Genomic DNA, 15,495 nt, shown 5'->3' with positions numbered 1-15,495 from the left:
AACAACAACAACAACATTATCACCAAGAAAGAGGAGCCAGGAGTGGAGGGCATCCTTTGGAGCCGAAGTCCCTGCACTGTGATGCTCCTCTGACCAGGGGAAGACTGACACCAAGACACATGAGATCTGCACGGAATGCTGGGCCTGCAGATGTGGAAAGAACAGGGCCTCTCCCCGGAGCCAACAAAGCGAGGCCGTCTTGGCCTACAGCTGGTAGGCACTCTGGATTTGGACTTCTAACCTCCTAAATGGCGAGAAAACAAATATGCTTGTTAACACATTTAACATAGACTGTAGCGTCTATGTTCAAACAGCACAAGACAGGCATGTCACTGCGTGTTTCTCACTGGGAGCCTCAGTTCTTGAGTTTACTGAGCAGGCCCAAAGAACCTCAAAATGAACCCTGAGCTTTCCAAACTATAAGACTTACTTGTAAGAGCAAAACAAATCCTTCAAAAGGAAACAAGTGTAAATCGCTTCACTTTAATGAACTTGCCCTATACTTATACAGTAGCTCAAAATACCAACTGGGAGGGAAGGAGTCTTCACATCAAATATCAGTGCTATCCCTCTGTATACATGGTAGATAGGGACGGGCAACTTAGACATTGGCTACCTAAAATGAGGGGGCGATAAAGGCATGAAGTGACTGGCTTACAAGGTTTTAGAAGGGAGTTTAGTTTAATAGTGTGTTGGGGTATGATAGAGTCCCCACTGAATAGTTTTCATCTTGTCTAGATGGGTCTGGTTAAGAGAGATGAAGATAAGATTCTTATGATTCAATAGTGAGTAATTGTTATCTGACTAATAGCAACTGTCACAACTGTAAAGGTAGAAGTTTTGTAACAAAAATGGGGGAGTAGTTAATCTTACAGTCCAGAAACAGAGGACCCTAGGATCATCAAGGGAGAAGAGCACAAGTGGAATGCGGCACCTTATCCAGAGAAGCAGCGACACCAGAGATGGAGGCAGAGATGGGGACAGGGAGAGAGGGAGCAGCTGAGGACTCTGGACTCATGGAAGGAGAGGGACTAGGTGCTGGGGGCCAGGAGGCTGGCTTGCAGAATGTGTCCTTTGACTGTTAAAGCCGATGTTCTCCTATGTAAACTATCACTCAGCTCACAATGAAAACTTAAAACAAAAAAAAAAACCAAAACAAATCTTTCAATAAAACCTGAAGAGCTGCAATGCAAAGGGAGCAGAGCTTAGACTGAGGAGGTTATTTACCTCAACGCAACCCCTGAGAGGTCAAAGTGCAGGGTCTAAACAGCTCAGCTGTCACCAAAGCCCGTCATTGATCTCTCGGGGTCATTAGAGAGAATACACCTTTGAAATTCCCCTTTGGACACCAAATATGTCCAAAACTAAAATCTTACACAGTTACGAGTGGAGGAGGAATTTTATTAAGGAATTCTAACAAGTGCAGTTGGGCAGCACATAGTGAGATTACTCAGGGCTCCCCAGTATGGAAAGGGAGAAGGACTTTTTATAAAGAAGTTGTTTTGGGAATCAGTAACCATTAGTCAGACGTCACTTAAGCTACAGATGTCCTGGAGGCAGTCCGCCCAAGCATTTTTAAAAATGGTCCCCATCATCTTTCAAGGACAGGGCAGCTGGTGCAAAAGCATTCTTTCCAAAAACTGCCACAGTTTGCCCCGTCCCCTGGTTTCCTTAGAGACAGAGCAGATAAGCCTGTTATTGTGAGTTTGACCTGAATACCTCTCCTTGGGATTTTTAGGTCTGCTAGCTGGAGGTTGGTTTGAACTGCAAAGTCGGCAGTTCAAGATCACCAACTGCTCCTCAGAAACCCTATACAGGGTCACTATGCCGAAACCGACTCCACGGCACTTAACAATGACAAAAAGCTGGAGGTGAATTATTCATAAGCCCCATGGGCAGCTCTGTCCACACAGTGTCGTGAGTCTGGGGGAGTGCAGGAACAGGCTATGGTCTGGAGTCACAGCCCCACAGCCCCTTCGTCTCCCAGGTGGATCCCAGGCCTGGCCTCCACTCACCAGCCATGCCTTCCTCCTGCAGGTGCTCCAGGGGGAGGCGGATAGAGTCATGTTCCACCGTGCAGGTGATGAAGTGTGGCTTGGCCCCAGAACCCTGGGGCTGAGGTTGAAGCCCATCCTCTTTCCTGGGCTGGTGTTTGTAGAAATCCTCCACCACAGAATGGATCACTAAATTATTTGACTGCAGAGAGAGAGAGAGAGACAGCAGAAAAAGCATTTATGGAAACTGTCCCAGGAGTTAGAACAGAGTCTCTCGTTTGTACTTTCTTGTGTGGTCGACATTAAACAAGACCAAGAGAGCCTCAAATCCAAGTCCCTACGCATCATCTTTTGAAAGGACAAAGGTTTGGGGGTTTCCAACTTTCACGGTGACCTAATGTTTCACAGAACAAAACATTGCCTAGCCCTGCACCGTCTTCATGATTGTTCGTGTGTCTGAGGCCACTGTGGTGATTACTGTATCCCTCCACCTCACTGACAACAAGGGCGGCCGTTCAAGCTCACCAGCCGCTCCTTGGAAACCCTATAGAGAGTCACTATGAGTCAGAACCGACTCGACTGCACTTAACAGCAATCTCACTGAGGGTTCATTTTCCCTGACTCTACCAAACATGAGCTTCCTTTGCTAGACCTGGTCTTTCCCGGTGGCCAAAGTAAGTCAGCTGAAGCCTCACCATCCTTGCCTCTAAGAAAACATTCTGATTGTATTTCTTCTAAAACAGATTTGTTTGTTCTTCATTTGATGTTTTACATTATTATTATGAATTGAGTGACAGTTTACATGGGAGAGCATCAGCTTTACATTCATCCTATCGCATATTTCGTTTCATTGCAATGATTTCAATCCCCTCATGCATCATCATTCAACAGCAATCCCTGTGGGGGTTTTTTTCCTTTCTTCATTTTATTTAAAATATGCTTTTACTTTGGATATTGTTGTCGTTAAGTGCCATCAAGTTGGTTCCAACTCGTAGTGACCCTGTATAGGGTCTCCAAGGCTGTAAATCTTTGTAGGAACATGAAGATTTTTTGTGACGTGCCTCTTACAGTCTCATCTTTCTTTCAGAGTGGCTGGTGGGCTCGAACCAGCAGCCTATGTGGTGGTGGTGGTGGTGGTTGTGTGCTGTGGAATCAGTTCCGACTCATAAAAAGCATCTTTATGGAAGCAGAAAGCCTCAACTTACTCCCATGGAACAGCTAGCTGGTAGTTTCAAACTGCTGACCTTGAGGTTCGCAGCCCAACCTGCAACCACTACGCTACCAGAGATCGTAGCCTTAATTCAGGTTACTTTGCCTTATTTTCCCTCAGTTGATTTGGTCTATTCAAGTACCTGAAAACATTCCACAGCGTCGTCTCTTCCAGATGGCTTCTTACACTGCCCTGGGTCCCTCACCAGCCTTATACTGAGTCCCTCATTCACACCTGGCTTGGAGTCATCCTACCGTGCCTGGCGTGCTATGAGCCATTCACAGACACTACGCTGCGTTCAGAAGGCTTAAAACATCGTGGGCATTGAACGATACCCCCTGAGGGAGGACTGAGGAAGACCACACAATGCTTCATCAGCACTGAGACACATCAAGTTAAATTAAAGTGGAGAAGTGGACAGTTCAGATTTGCTTCTCCAAAAGGTGGATGACTCTTGACCAAGGCCAGGTCGTGCCCTTGTAGATAACTCTGATGCCTAGCCCGCTGGGTCTCAGACCGGGAGATGGGGCTGTAGGCCCCCTGTACCTGGGAGCCTTCTGCAGTCCCATTGGACAGGGTCCTTGGACAGGACAGGGGATGTGTGGGGCTGCACACCACTGGTCATGGTGGACGGTGGTGTAGCATATGGTCCAGGTGACCGTGAACATGGGTTAGGCCCACCACTGGGCTGCAGGTCCTTATCCATCTGGGGAGCTGAGGTCAAGCCCCAGGACTGCACTCTGACAGACAAAGTCCACTGTCTGCACCAAGTCCGGTGATGGCAGTACTACCCTCCGATACCCCAGCCATGACACGCCACGCCACGCCACAGCACCTGGCTCTAGACAGACCACGAGGGAACCATGGGAAGCTGGGGTTGAGGGGGCTCATCCTCCAGAGGTAGAGGGCTGAGGTCCTAGGGTATTGAGTCAGTGATTGGGCACCTGAGGTCACAGAGCTACTCTGGAAGTTCATAGGCTCTTTGGAGCGATCTTTGGGTCGGCTTCAGTTTTGAGCTATTATGAACAATGCCATTACAAACACACTCATGTCCACATTGACACAGTTGTGCCTCACACTCCAGGACAGACACCTAATGGGGGAGACTACAGGGTGGGCAGGTATGAACCCCCAGCTGCTCTGCGGGAGACAGATGTGGCAGTGTTCTTCTGGAAAGACGACAGCCTTGGAAACCCCATGGGCGGCCCTACCTTACCCTAAAGGATATGACTTCCCAGCAAGTTTTAGCAGCTCACCAGATACCACCAAACTGTTTGGCAAACACTTTTCCGATGTTCCTTCCCAGCAGCACCTGAGCGTCCAGTGCCCTGCGCCTGTTAGTACCGAGTAGCCATGGGCTCACCTATTCACCATTCGGATGGGTGTGTTCAGGTGTTCCATGGTAGCATGCTCAGATTCTTACCAGACCGATCTTTTCATATGTTGAAAGCTTTGAGCTTATTTTGGTGACGCGCCTCTTCCAGTCCCTCAGCCCTTTTCTGTTGGCTCCCCTGCCCCTGCGTGACCGGTAGGACTTCCTGTATGTTGAGGATGCTCAGTCTTGACCACTAGCCTTCTCCCTCTCTCTACTCTGTGCTTTTGTTTTCCTCTTGTGTCCTTTCATGAGCTGAAATTTGGTGTTTAGTTGTTGTTGTTGAGTTTGTCAATCTCTGCTTTCATGGTTAATGTGTTCGGTGTTTTATTTAAGAAAACTGTCACTTTTAAACATCAGGAAGACACTAACTTACTTCCTCTCCTAAAAGCTTTATAAATTTTACCTTTCATATTTAGGACTTTATTACATCAGGAAAGAAAAAGGGTTTTATGGATGTTGTGAAGTAGTAATTCCCATTTTTCGGTATGAATATTCAGCTGGACCACTCATTGAGAACTTATTTTCTCCCTACTCCATTGTGCTACCTCAGTCAGAGGTGACGACTTAATAACCACCCTGGTAGCGTAGTGGTTACGAATCGGGCTGCGAACCATAAGGTCAGCAGTTCGAAACTACCAGCTGCTCCGCGGGAGAAAGATGAGGCTTTCTACTCCCGTAAGGATTTATACCCTCGGAAACCCTGTACAGGGTCGCTATGGGTCGGAACCGACTCGAAGGCACTTAACAACAACAACACTCCCCCATTTGACTCAGAAAATGTGGGAGTGGAAGAGCTATCTAAGACAACAGACGTGTGCTGGACACGTGGTCACTCTTGTCATAGGGCAAGTGCCCACACGAGCAAGACTCTGTTTCTGGTCTCCTGCCCATCCTTGCACCAACCCACCCTGTCTTCATTAGTAGCACTTTGTAAAAGCCCTCTCATTGTGTTCTTAGCCTTTAAGAAGGCATGCCTAGTCTTGGCTTTTCTATTTCCACATAAATCAGTGTGTAAGACTGAACTGAAAAGTACCAGCATTTCAATAGGGGTTGCACTGAATCTGGACAGATCAATGTGGAAAGAAGGAACGTATTTATAATATTGAGTCTTCGGACCCATGAACATGGTATGTTGTCGTTAAGTGCCGCTGAGTTGGTTCTGACTCATAATGACCCTGGTCAGGGTTTCCAAGGAGCAGCGGATGGGTTTGAACTGCAGGTCTGGTGGTTTGCAGTCCAGTGCTGGTCCTATAGGCCACATCAGGAGTGAGTCTGAACATGGTCTACCACTCCATTTACCTAGATCTTTGAAATCTCTTCGTAGTATGTCTAACTTTACACAGTTTAAATTTCACTTGATTGACTTCCTCAGTACTGCATAGCTTTTGATGTGCTTATTGTAGGTACAGAAAACCACAAGTGGTGTTTGTAACTCAATGTTTGGTCACATTTGTTTATAAACTCTAGGAGTCTAGCTGCAGATTTTGAGTTTTCCATGTGGCTGACAGTTGTTCCTTGGGTTCCAGCCCGGAAACGAGAGGCAGAGTGTGTCACTGAGCAGAGGCCACAGTGCCCCCATGGCCTTCAAGGATCGCCTACCAATTTAAGAAGTCAACACCTTTGGGTGGGTCAAACCTCAAACTGTTAGTAGGAATTCAAAGGAATGATTCTAGGGCAACCATGAAAACGAGACTTTCTTTATTGAACTAACAATGCATAGCACGGTAACGCACATATTATGTTACAAACACCCTAAGATCACTCAGAATTTAATGATAAGATAAAAGGTTATTAAATATATCGAGCTGTTGCTGTTGTTAAGTGTTGTCGAGTTAGTTCCAACTCATAGCGACCCTGTAAAGGGTTTCTGAGAGGCGGCTGGTAGGTTTGAACTGCCAAACTTGTGGCTCGAAGTCCAGTGCTGATCCTACAGCGCCACACCAGGAGTCCAATATATTAAAAGGACTTTCAAAATAATAAGACCAAAAGACCAAGCACAATTACGTCATTAAAAAAAAAAAAAAAGTTCTTTTTTTTTTATTATAATTTACAGCAAAACAAACCTGAGACTCTGTTTAGCAATATTACCTCTGTGCCCCCAGATGTGAAGATGATGTCTTGCGGTTTCCCACCTATCATCTTCGCAAGGTTTTCCCGAGCTGTGTTTATAATATCCTTGGCTTTTCTACCTTGAGGGACAAAAGGGAAATTTATTAGCATTGCCACCTCTGCGGGTTAATGTGCTGGACTGCAAGGTCTGTGGTTCAAGCTCACCAGCTGCTTCTTGGAAACAGGGTCACTGAGTTGGAACTGACTCCATGGAACCCAACAACAACATAGAACCTACATAAAAATGTACATGGCTGAGACAGAAATAAACATGGGTAACAATACTCACACCCCTCAGATGGCTGTACAGGGCAGGAAGGGTTAGGGAATGGGGAACACGGGAGGAGGTGGGAGGAGCAATGTTACACTGTGAGGACTGCAATCCATGATGTGAAACAAAATACGTGCAAATGGCTGAACGTAAAACGGATTTGCTCTCTAACCCTTCACCCAATTGCACCATAAAAACTTTTTTTTTAAAAAAAAAGCCATTGTATAGATTTTAATGACAGGCAGTGATGGTGTCCAGGTAAGCCTTGTTGTTGTTAAGTGCTGTCGAGTTGGTTCCGAAACATAGTGACCCTGTACAGGGTTTCCAAGGAGTGGTTGGGTGAGCCTGAACTGCCAACTTTGAGGTTCAAACCAACCTTGTGGTCCAGTGCATTAACCCACAGTGCCACACGAGGATTCCTACATACACATAGTATGTATATATAAACACACACACACACACATACACATATATGTTGTTGTTCGAGTCCGTTTCGACTCATAGCGACCCTGTCTAGGGTTTCCAAGGAGCAGATGATGAGCTTGAGCTGCCAACCTTGTGATTCAAACTGACTTTGAGGTCCAGCCCATTAGCCCACATTGCCATGCCAGGGCTCCCAGGTAAGCATAGTCCTAATAAAAGCAGTGCTGTAAAACTGTCAATTATTTAAGGTACATGCTATTAGCTCCACTTGAATGTGGCTTAAATTCTGTCCACCGGACTCAGTCTCATTTTTTCAATGTTCCCTCAGCCCCAGTGCCCACTGAGAAGCCATCGGCTGAAGCCTCTCCCTGCTCCATTCACCTTCTGCTCCGATCACCGCGGTCAGTGGTTGTGTACTGTTCCTGATGCTTCCAGTCTACCAGTGACACAGCTGCACACACACAGTGTTTGCATAAATAGGTTTTATAGTTTACACACTGCTGACAATAACTTCTTTTTTCCATTTATCAATAAACCTTGGAGAGCTTTTGAAGTAAGGAAGCTAGAGCCGCCTCACTATCACTGCATGCCTAGTCTACAGACTAAGCCCACTGCCAACAAGAGACCCTACGTAGCGTTGCCGAGACAAGAGATGTTCGGGGCAGTCAGCCTCATTGTTCTCCCAGGAAGCAGCTGGTGGGTGCAAACTGCGGACCCTGTGGTTAGCAGCCCAGTGCCTAACACAGAGCGTCACCACCACTGCTTATAGACCTCCTGTTGTTCTTAGGATCCGAGTCGATTCTGACTCCTAGTGATCCTGTACGGGGTTTCTGAATGATAATAACGAAGACCGACTATTCCAAGTGATGGGAAAGATGTCGAGGAAACGCAACTGTCGTATTCTGCCAGTGGAAATGTAAAATAGCTGTTTCTCTTTTTTAAATAATATTTTCTTGTGCTTTAGGTAAAATTTTGTATAGCAAATCCGGTTCCCATTTAACAATGAAAAGGGTTACAGCCTTGGAAACCCTACGGTTGGAACTGACTCATCAATACTGAACGACAACATACATATTGTTGGGTGACATTAGTTACCGTTTCCCCAACATGTCAATATTCTCATTCTTTATTTTCTGGTTGTTCTGTTTATGTTAATCTAGCTTCCCTGCCCACCACCAACTCACCTCATCTTTGCTTTACAGCAAATGTTGACCACTTGGTCTCATATAGATGACATTTTTATGGGAGCCCAGTACTCACACGGGTGATCTTGCTTACTTTATGAGCCAATCTGTTATTTTGCTGAAAAGAGACTTCTGGGTGTGGTTTCAATACAAAGTTTAAAGGGTGATAGCTTGGGGGGTTCCTGTAGCCTCTAGTGGCCCACTAAGTCTGGAAAACAGTGGTTTCCTGCCGTCTGAACCAGTCATGCCACTCCTGGGTATTTATAGTCAATATGATTTACCCAAGAAGGGAAAAAAGCAGTCCATCTAAAGACTTGTGCATAAATATTCATAGCAGCATCATTTATAACAACAACCACCCACCAAAACCTGTAAATAGCTCTAATGTCCATGTGTCAGAGTGCACTGTGCTCCTGAAGGCTTTCACTGGCAGAGTTTTTGGATGTAGATTGCTGGATCTTTCTTCTGAGGTGCCTCTGGGTGGATGTGAACCTCCAACTTTTCAGTTAGCAGCTGAGTGTGTTAACACTGCGCAGCACCCAACAGATTGCACTCAATAAAAAGAAGAAAGGAACTGAGATGCCCGACAACATGGATGAAACCAAATAGTTCAGTGGAGAGAGAGAAGCCAGGTAAATAAGATGTGCTGTATGATTCCATTTGTCTAAAAACCTGCAAAACATACACACACTAATCCAGTGACAGAAAGCACACTAGTGCTTACCTGGGAGTTGGCAGGGGCTCCAGGAAACTTAGGGGAGTGATGGGAATGTTGGCTACCTGCACTGCAGACATGGTTTCAGGGTAGAGCTTGTTGTTGTTGTTGTTATGTGCCATGGAGTTGGTTCCGACCCATAGCGACCCTACACAGGGTTTCCGAGGCTGGAAATCTTTACCGGAGCAGAAAGCCTCATCTTTCTCCCACGGAACAGCTGGTAGTTTCGAACTTCTGACCTTGAGGCCCGATCCGTAAGTATACACATATGTCAAAAGGGACCAGAGTTTCCATTTGAACTCTACAGGTTTCTGTACTGAGTATGCTCAGAGGCTGCTGAGGTGAACGATAAACTCCCCTGCTTTCCTGTAATGCGCATTGTCCACACTGCTGCAAGGATAGAGACCCGTGAAGCCCAAGAACATAAATGTATTGAATGGCTGTTGAACACTCACCCCAAGTCACTCCTGCTACAGAAGGGGGAGACTTCTAGACACAACCTTCTGGGGGCTCTTTTCATTTACTTACAATTGATATTTTCAAAATCTTGGTTTTAGTAAACTTTTTTTTTCCTTACAGTGTGCATGGTGATGACATTGTTACTGTTACGTGTCATCGAGTTGATTCCAAGTCAGAGCGGCCTGGTCTAGGGTTTTCGAGGAGCAGCTGATGGGTTTGAATTGTGACGCTGGGGTTAGCAAACCAGAGTTTATCCTCCAATGATTATGTTGTTGTTGTGTGCCATGGAGCTGATTCCAACTCACAGCGACCCTGTCTAGGGTTTCCAAAGAGCGGCTGGTGAGTTCAAACCACCAATCTTGTGGTTTAACCTGACCTTGCAACAGTGATTATAGGAAGACTCAAAACAAGAAAACACTCGATGACCTCCCACAAGGCCCTTCTCGAAGTAAAGGCTGGGAGCGTACCTGGCATGTGTCTGCCTGTCCTCCCTTCCTGCCACGATGATAAGCCCTCACTTCCAGCTGGTGAACAACTGCCCGGAATGAAGAGGCTGGTGGTGCAGTGGGCTAAGCATTGGGCTCCTAACCAAAAGGTTTGCACCGCCCAGCTGCTCTGTGGGAGGCATGTGGCAGTCGGCTCCCGTAAAGATGCGCACAGCCTTGGAGACCCTCGGGGCAGGTCTACTTGGTCCAACAGGGTCCTATGACTGCGAAGCCACTATACAGCAGTGGGGTTTGCATTCCCAACTTCTATTATATAAGACCACCAGACAGACCTGGGGTTCATGCAACTCACACAAGTGTCCCTGAATGACCAGGGTACACAGTCTGCTTCCTCTTTCTCTCCTTCCTACATCCTGGAATGCAGACATGATGGTTCGAGCTCGAACAGCCATCTTGACCCCATGAGGAAGCTGTGTGCTGAGGAGGAAAAAGCACTCAGACAGGCGAGCTGAAGGCTTTGATAAAGGTAGAGCCCCCATGGGGCCTGGACTGTGAGAGAAAGAAACATCAAGCGGTTTAGGCCACAGTTAATAGGTTTCTCTGCCTTTCACAACAAAAGGAAATGCTATTTTCCACACTTTCCACATATACAGTTTTTGTCTTTAGGAGGTGGAGGTGGAGGTGGGAGAGGAGGTAAACTGAAACCACATCACATATAGCCTGTTTTATAACGCACCTATTCACTTGAATCAGATGCTGAGACTGTGTGCGTGGTGGGGACAGTCCACAGCACTAGGGCCCAGAGGATCCCCACGGACTCCACCCCACGTTACATGACCGGCCTCTACCAACGAGCACAGTGCTTACTGCCACTCTTTGTGGGGTTGATTTTTCTATTATGACCAAGCTTGTGATAAACATCATCTAAAATCGTTCCCCACACATCCTTAACATTTCCCTTAAAACAAACTCTCCCCAAGAACTTTAAATCATCATATTATGAAAGGAATGAAATAATCCTATTAAAAACCAGGAGCTCTGGTAGTATAGTAGTTAGGAGTCGGACTGCTAACCTCAAAGTGACTAGTTCGAAACTACCAGTTGTTCCGTGGGCGAATGGTGAGATTTTCTGCTCCCATAAAGATTTACAACTTCAAAAGCCTTTGCTGGGTCGTTATGAGTCATAACTGATTCCACAGCACAAAACCCCTACCTTTATAAACCATTCTACTATAAGAACGGGGAGCGTGGTGGGTCTTTAGGGTAAGCACTGGACTGTGAACCACAAGGCTGCTGGTTCAAGCCCACCAGCCACTCTGCAGGAGAAAGATGAGACTTTCTGCTCCTGCAAAGACTTACAGCCTCAGCGATCCTTCACGCGGTTGCTCTGAGTCTGAACTGACTCCAGTACACTTAACAACGTCGTAAAGGGGATGTTCTTTCCTTTTGGCATTTCTACCTGTATATGAGGTGGCACTGTAGGAGAAGCACCAACCGCAAGGCCAGTGGCGCAAACCCACCAGCTAGGGCCTTGGAAACCTGATACAGGGCTGCTATGAGCCAGAATAGACTCGACGGCACTTAACTCCACCACACCTGAGCACGAAGAAGTCTCCGGGATGCTTTCCTTCTAAGCTCTGGTTCCTAATTTAAGAAAACAACGGCTGCCAGGAGACAGTGATAGGGTTTTGTTTCTTCGTGAGTATGAATCACAAACTCCTTTATGACAAAATGCTTTTTATTAGCATTCAATTGGTTTTTATAGTTCCAAGTTTAATGTATCAAAAACTCAATCTGACTGGAGAAGAGATTAGATTCTAGGCAATGTCCAAAAGGTTAGCCAGAATACATTTGTGCCAAAGAAACCAACAAGCTCATGAATGGATGGATAGTAGCTGATTGCGAAAAACCTTACTTTATCAAGTTGCAGAGAAACTTTTCATGAGCAACTGGATCTGAAAGCCCTTTAGAAGCTTTGAAGTTGTACAGAGGTAATATGGAGTCTGAGGGCTTGGCAGGACCTGCTGAGATGCTCATGTAAGTCATTATAATCCACAGGTGTGATCGTTTATCTTGATTATCCCTAATAAACTAATAAACATTCTGTAAGAAAGAAAGGCTCTTAGGTTCCAGAGTCTAACCTGCAGAAACCCATACAAGAACTCTGCCATCCGATGACTGAATTATGCAAAACACTCTTGAATACTGAATTACGCAAAACACGCTTTTACTGAATGCTTGATTGAATGTTTTAAATTAACATTAAATACATTGTTTTATAACAAGACTACATTAGAAACAAGTAAGGATATTTACAATTATAACTAAAGTACATAAAGAATTTAAAGACAGTGTTTACTAAAGCCACTACCACCAGGATTATATATGATCCTGATGATGGTAATCTAAAAGTTAGTATTTTGCAAATTTTATAAGGACTGACTGAGATAAGTCTATAATTCTAATACTGTTGTATTGTTGAGTTGGTTCCGACTTGCAGTGACTTGCAGTGACCTGGTATCAAGTTTCTGAGGAGCAGCTGGTGGATTTGATCTTAGTTAGCAGCCTCGGATGATCTAACAGCGCCACCTCAGTATTGGATTCTAAAGTAACTCTTCACCAGGGTGAGGGAGCCAGGAGAATGGGCGGCGTACAAGGATGCACGGCATCAAGTCCACCTATTCGGGCAGGAATCAGGGGGCTTGTTTGGCAGGGCACCCAGTGGGCCTGCACATTGAGTGTGTGGTGCTTCGTCGTTGCGGTTCCCACGATTGCCACTGGCCCATGCCCTGCTTAGCCACTCTGTGGTTGGTGCCTGTGGGAAGTTGCTGGGCTGTGGCCACTCTCCTTGTCCCTTGGGGCTTCTATTCTGACCAGGCTGCTCAGAGAGCCCGGTGTACTCACAGCTAGTCCACTGCAGGGACAAGTTTGCAAAGTTCCAGGTTCCGGGCACTATCAGAGAGCCAGAGCAGCTTGCAAGGGGGTTACTGGGACACACGTAGATTGAATATATATAAACGAACGTACTATAGGGGGAGGCTTCAAAAAGGCCACGGAACAATTCCAGTACCTTTTAATTCCATATCCCACGAACATTTTAAAAGCCCCTCTCTCATACTTTGGACAAGTATCAGGCGGGACCAATCTCTGGAGAAGGAAATATTATGCTTGGTAAATTGGAGGGTCAGCAAAAGAGAGGAAGCCCTCCAGTGAGATGGACTGGCACAGTGGCAGCAGAAATGGGCTCAAGTGTGACAACGATGGTGAGGCTGGCGTAGGACTGGGTAGCGCTGTGTTCTGTGTGCATGAGGTAGCTATAAGTCAGAACCGACTCGATGGCACCTAATAACAACACGTGTATAATACGGTGTTCGCACCACATCCAAATCATATAACATCTTATTTCACAGAGCACATTGTGGAGGTTGAGTGACACACACCTGTATAAGCAAAGCTCAACTTACAAAACTGGACTCCTCAGGATAAAAACTACCAAAAATTACGGCTAAGGATCTGACGTCACCAGAAACAAAATGATGGTGTGGGTGTCTCTGAGCATGTGGGCTCCCTCTCAAATTACCTGCAGGGTAAGAAGAGCTGGGGTTCATCCACGCTTCATGCATGGTCTTCGTTATGGTGCGGATGACTTCCAGTTCCAGGGGAGTGGTCGAATTGAAGTCCATATAAACTTTGCTGTGGAAAAGCAAACAGACACCTTAACGAAACAGAGACGGACCGTGAGAAGCTGCCATGGGCCTAGCCCACCTACAGGTGTAGGTGACCATCTCGAAATCCTCCCTACTCATGGGGAACAACGCATACTTCTAATACCTGGAGTTCTGGTGTGGCGCTTAGGATCAGCACTAGACTGTTAACCATAAGGTCGGTGGTTCAAATCCCGCCAACCGCTCCTCGGAAATCCTCTACAGGGGCACCGTGAGTTGGAACCGACTCGATGGCACTTAACAACAAAGTATTTGCCAGTTTTCTTTATAATTGATAGAAGACTGTGCTCCTATTATTGTGGTTACTTGTCACCCCTCGATCCCAACTCACAGTGACATTGTGTGACAGACTAGAACCGTGCTCTGTGGCTTTCTAGGTTACATACATACTGCTACGGCGTTCTCTGGGGGAGCCACTGGGTAGGTAGGTTTGAACTGCCAACCTTTTGTTTAGCCGCTGAGCACTTAACTACTGTGGTACCACGGTTCCTTGGCTGACTGTCCATCTAGATCTTCAGAATGACTCCTTGCAGCTTACATGAATGGCCTTTTGGACCTGAAGCCCAACCCTAACTGCTACAAAGCACAGGTGACTGGCCCGAGGCCACACATTCCCCAAGACTCTCTCTTTAAATTGCTTTTTAACTTCATAACCTTTTCCATCCCATTTTCTGCAAAGACCTGAGAAGCTCTAGGTGATCAGGGTGCCCTGCTCCTCCCGCCTCTCCCACCCCTCACTCGCTCCCACCCCCCAGCCTTCTAACCCTACCCTCCTCCCACCTTATGAGTCGTTGCTCTCACTTGGTCCTATAAGACACACACACACACACACACACCCTGCCCCCCGGTGGTCACTTGTCCTCCTCCCCTCTCTTTTATCATCGTATCACCACCTGGCGTACCAGATTGGTTCCTTGTGTACTGTCTGCCTCAACTGAATGCTACCCAATGTTGGCTCCAGGAACACATGGGGTGGTGCCAGGTCTGTACACTGGTGGGTCCCTACCACAGACAACCATGACTGACACATAGGAGGGCCTCGATTTATCAGATGACAAAGTCAATGTCACAGAACATACAAACCCCCTGAAAGAGTTCTCAGTACAATTTAGCTGTGTATCTACTTACTTACACCAAACTTCAGAAAGTATAACTCTGCATGTATCCAGTAGGCAATCTTGTTTCAATGCTATTAATTACCTGCTTTACCTGGTGGGTCACTGTGGGAATGGCTGGACTACAAAGTCCATTTGAACTGCAAGGTCGGTAGTTCAAGCTCACCAGCCACTCCTCGGAAAACTTATACAGGGTTGCTGTGGGTTGGAACCAACTCAAAGGTACTTAACAACAACAACATCACCTAATTTTAAAGTTAATAATGGTACTTAAATGAACCACAGAAAATTCTAATGCAAGTATTAACTACCACTATCAAAGGAGCTCTGGTAGCTTAGTGGTTACGAATCGGGCTGTGAACCACAAGGTCAGCAGTTCGAAACTACCAGCTGCCTCGTGGGAGAAAGATGAAAGTTTCTGCTCCCGTAAAGATTTACAGCCTCAGAAACCCTGTACAGGGTCACTATG

At 46.3% G+C, this 15,495-nt stretch overlaps 1 protein-coding gene across 1 annotated transcript in view; it reads right to left on the bottom strand.

Moving 5' to 3' along the window:
• Positions 1-13,872, bottom strand: part of SCLY (selenocysteine lyase) — a 43,752-nt gene extending 29,880 nt beyond the window's left edge. Inside the window, exons 1-3 of the mRNA XM_006866820.1 lie at positions 13,767-13,872; positions 6,668-6,768; positions 2,016-2,196 (exon numbers count right to left, since the gene is read on the bottom strand). Of these exons, the coding sequence (XP_006866882.1) occupies positions 2,016-2,196; positions 6,668-6,768; positions 13,767-13,869 (385 nt within the window). The 5' untranslated portion in view covers positions 13,870-13,872. The remainder of the gene's footprint in view (positions 1-2,015; positions 2,197-6,667; positions 6,769-13,766) is intronic.
• Between the last annotated feature and the right edge of the window lie 1,623 nt (positions 13,873-15,495).

This window comes from Chrysochloris asiatica, unplaced genomic scaffold, assembly GCF_000296735.1.
Source record: "Chrysochloris asiatica unplaced genomic scaffold, ChrAsi1.0 scaffold00096, whole genome shotgun sequence".
NCBI classification, from domain to species: domain Eukaryota; kingdom Metazoa; phylum Chordata; class Mammalia; order Afrosoricida; family Chrysochloridae; genus Chrysochloris; species Chrysochloris asiatica.
Note: the sequence above shows the minus strand (reverse complement) of the source record. Positions and strands in the feature narration are given on the sequence as shown.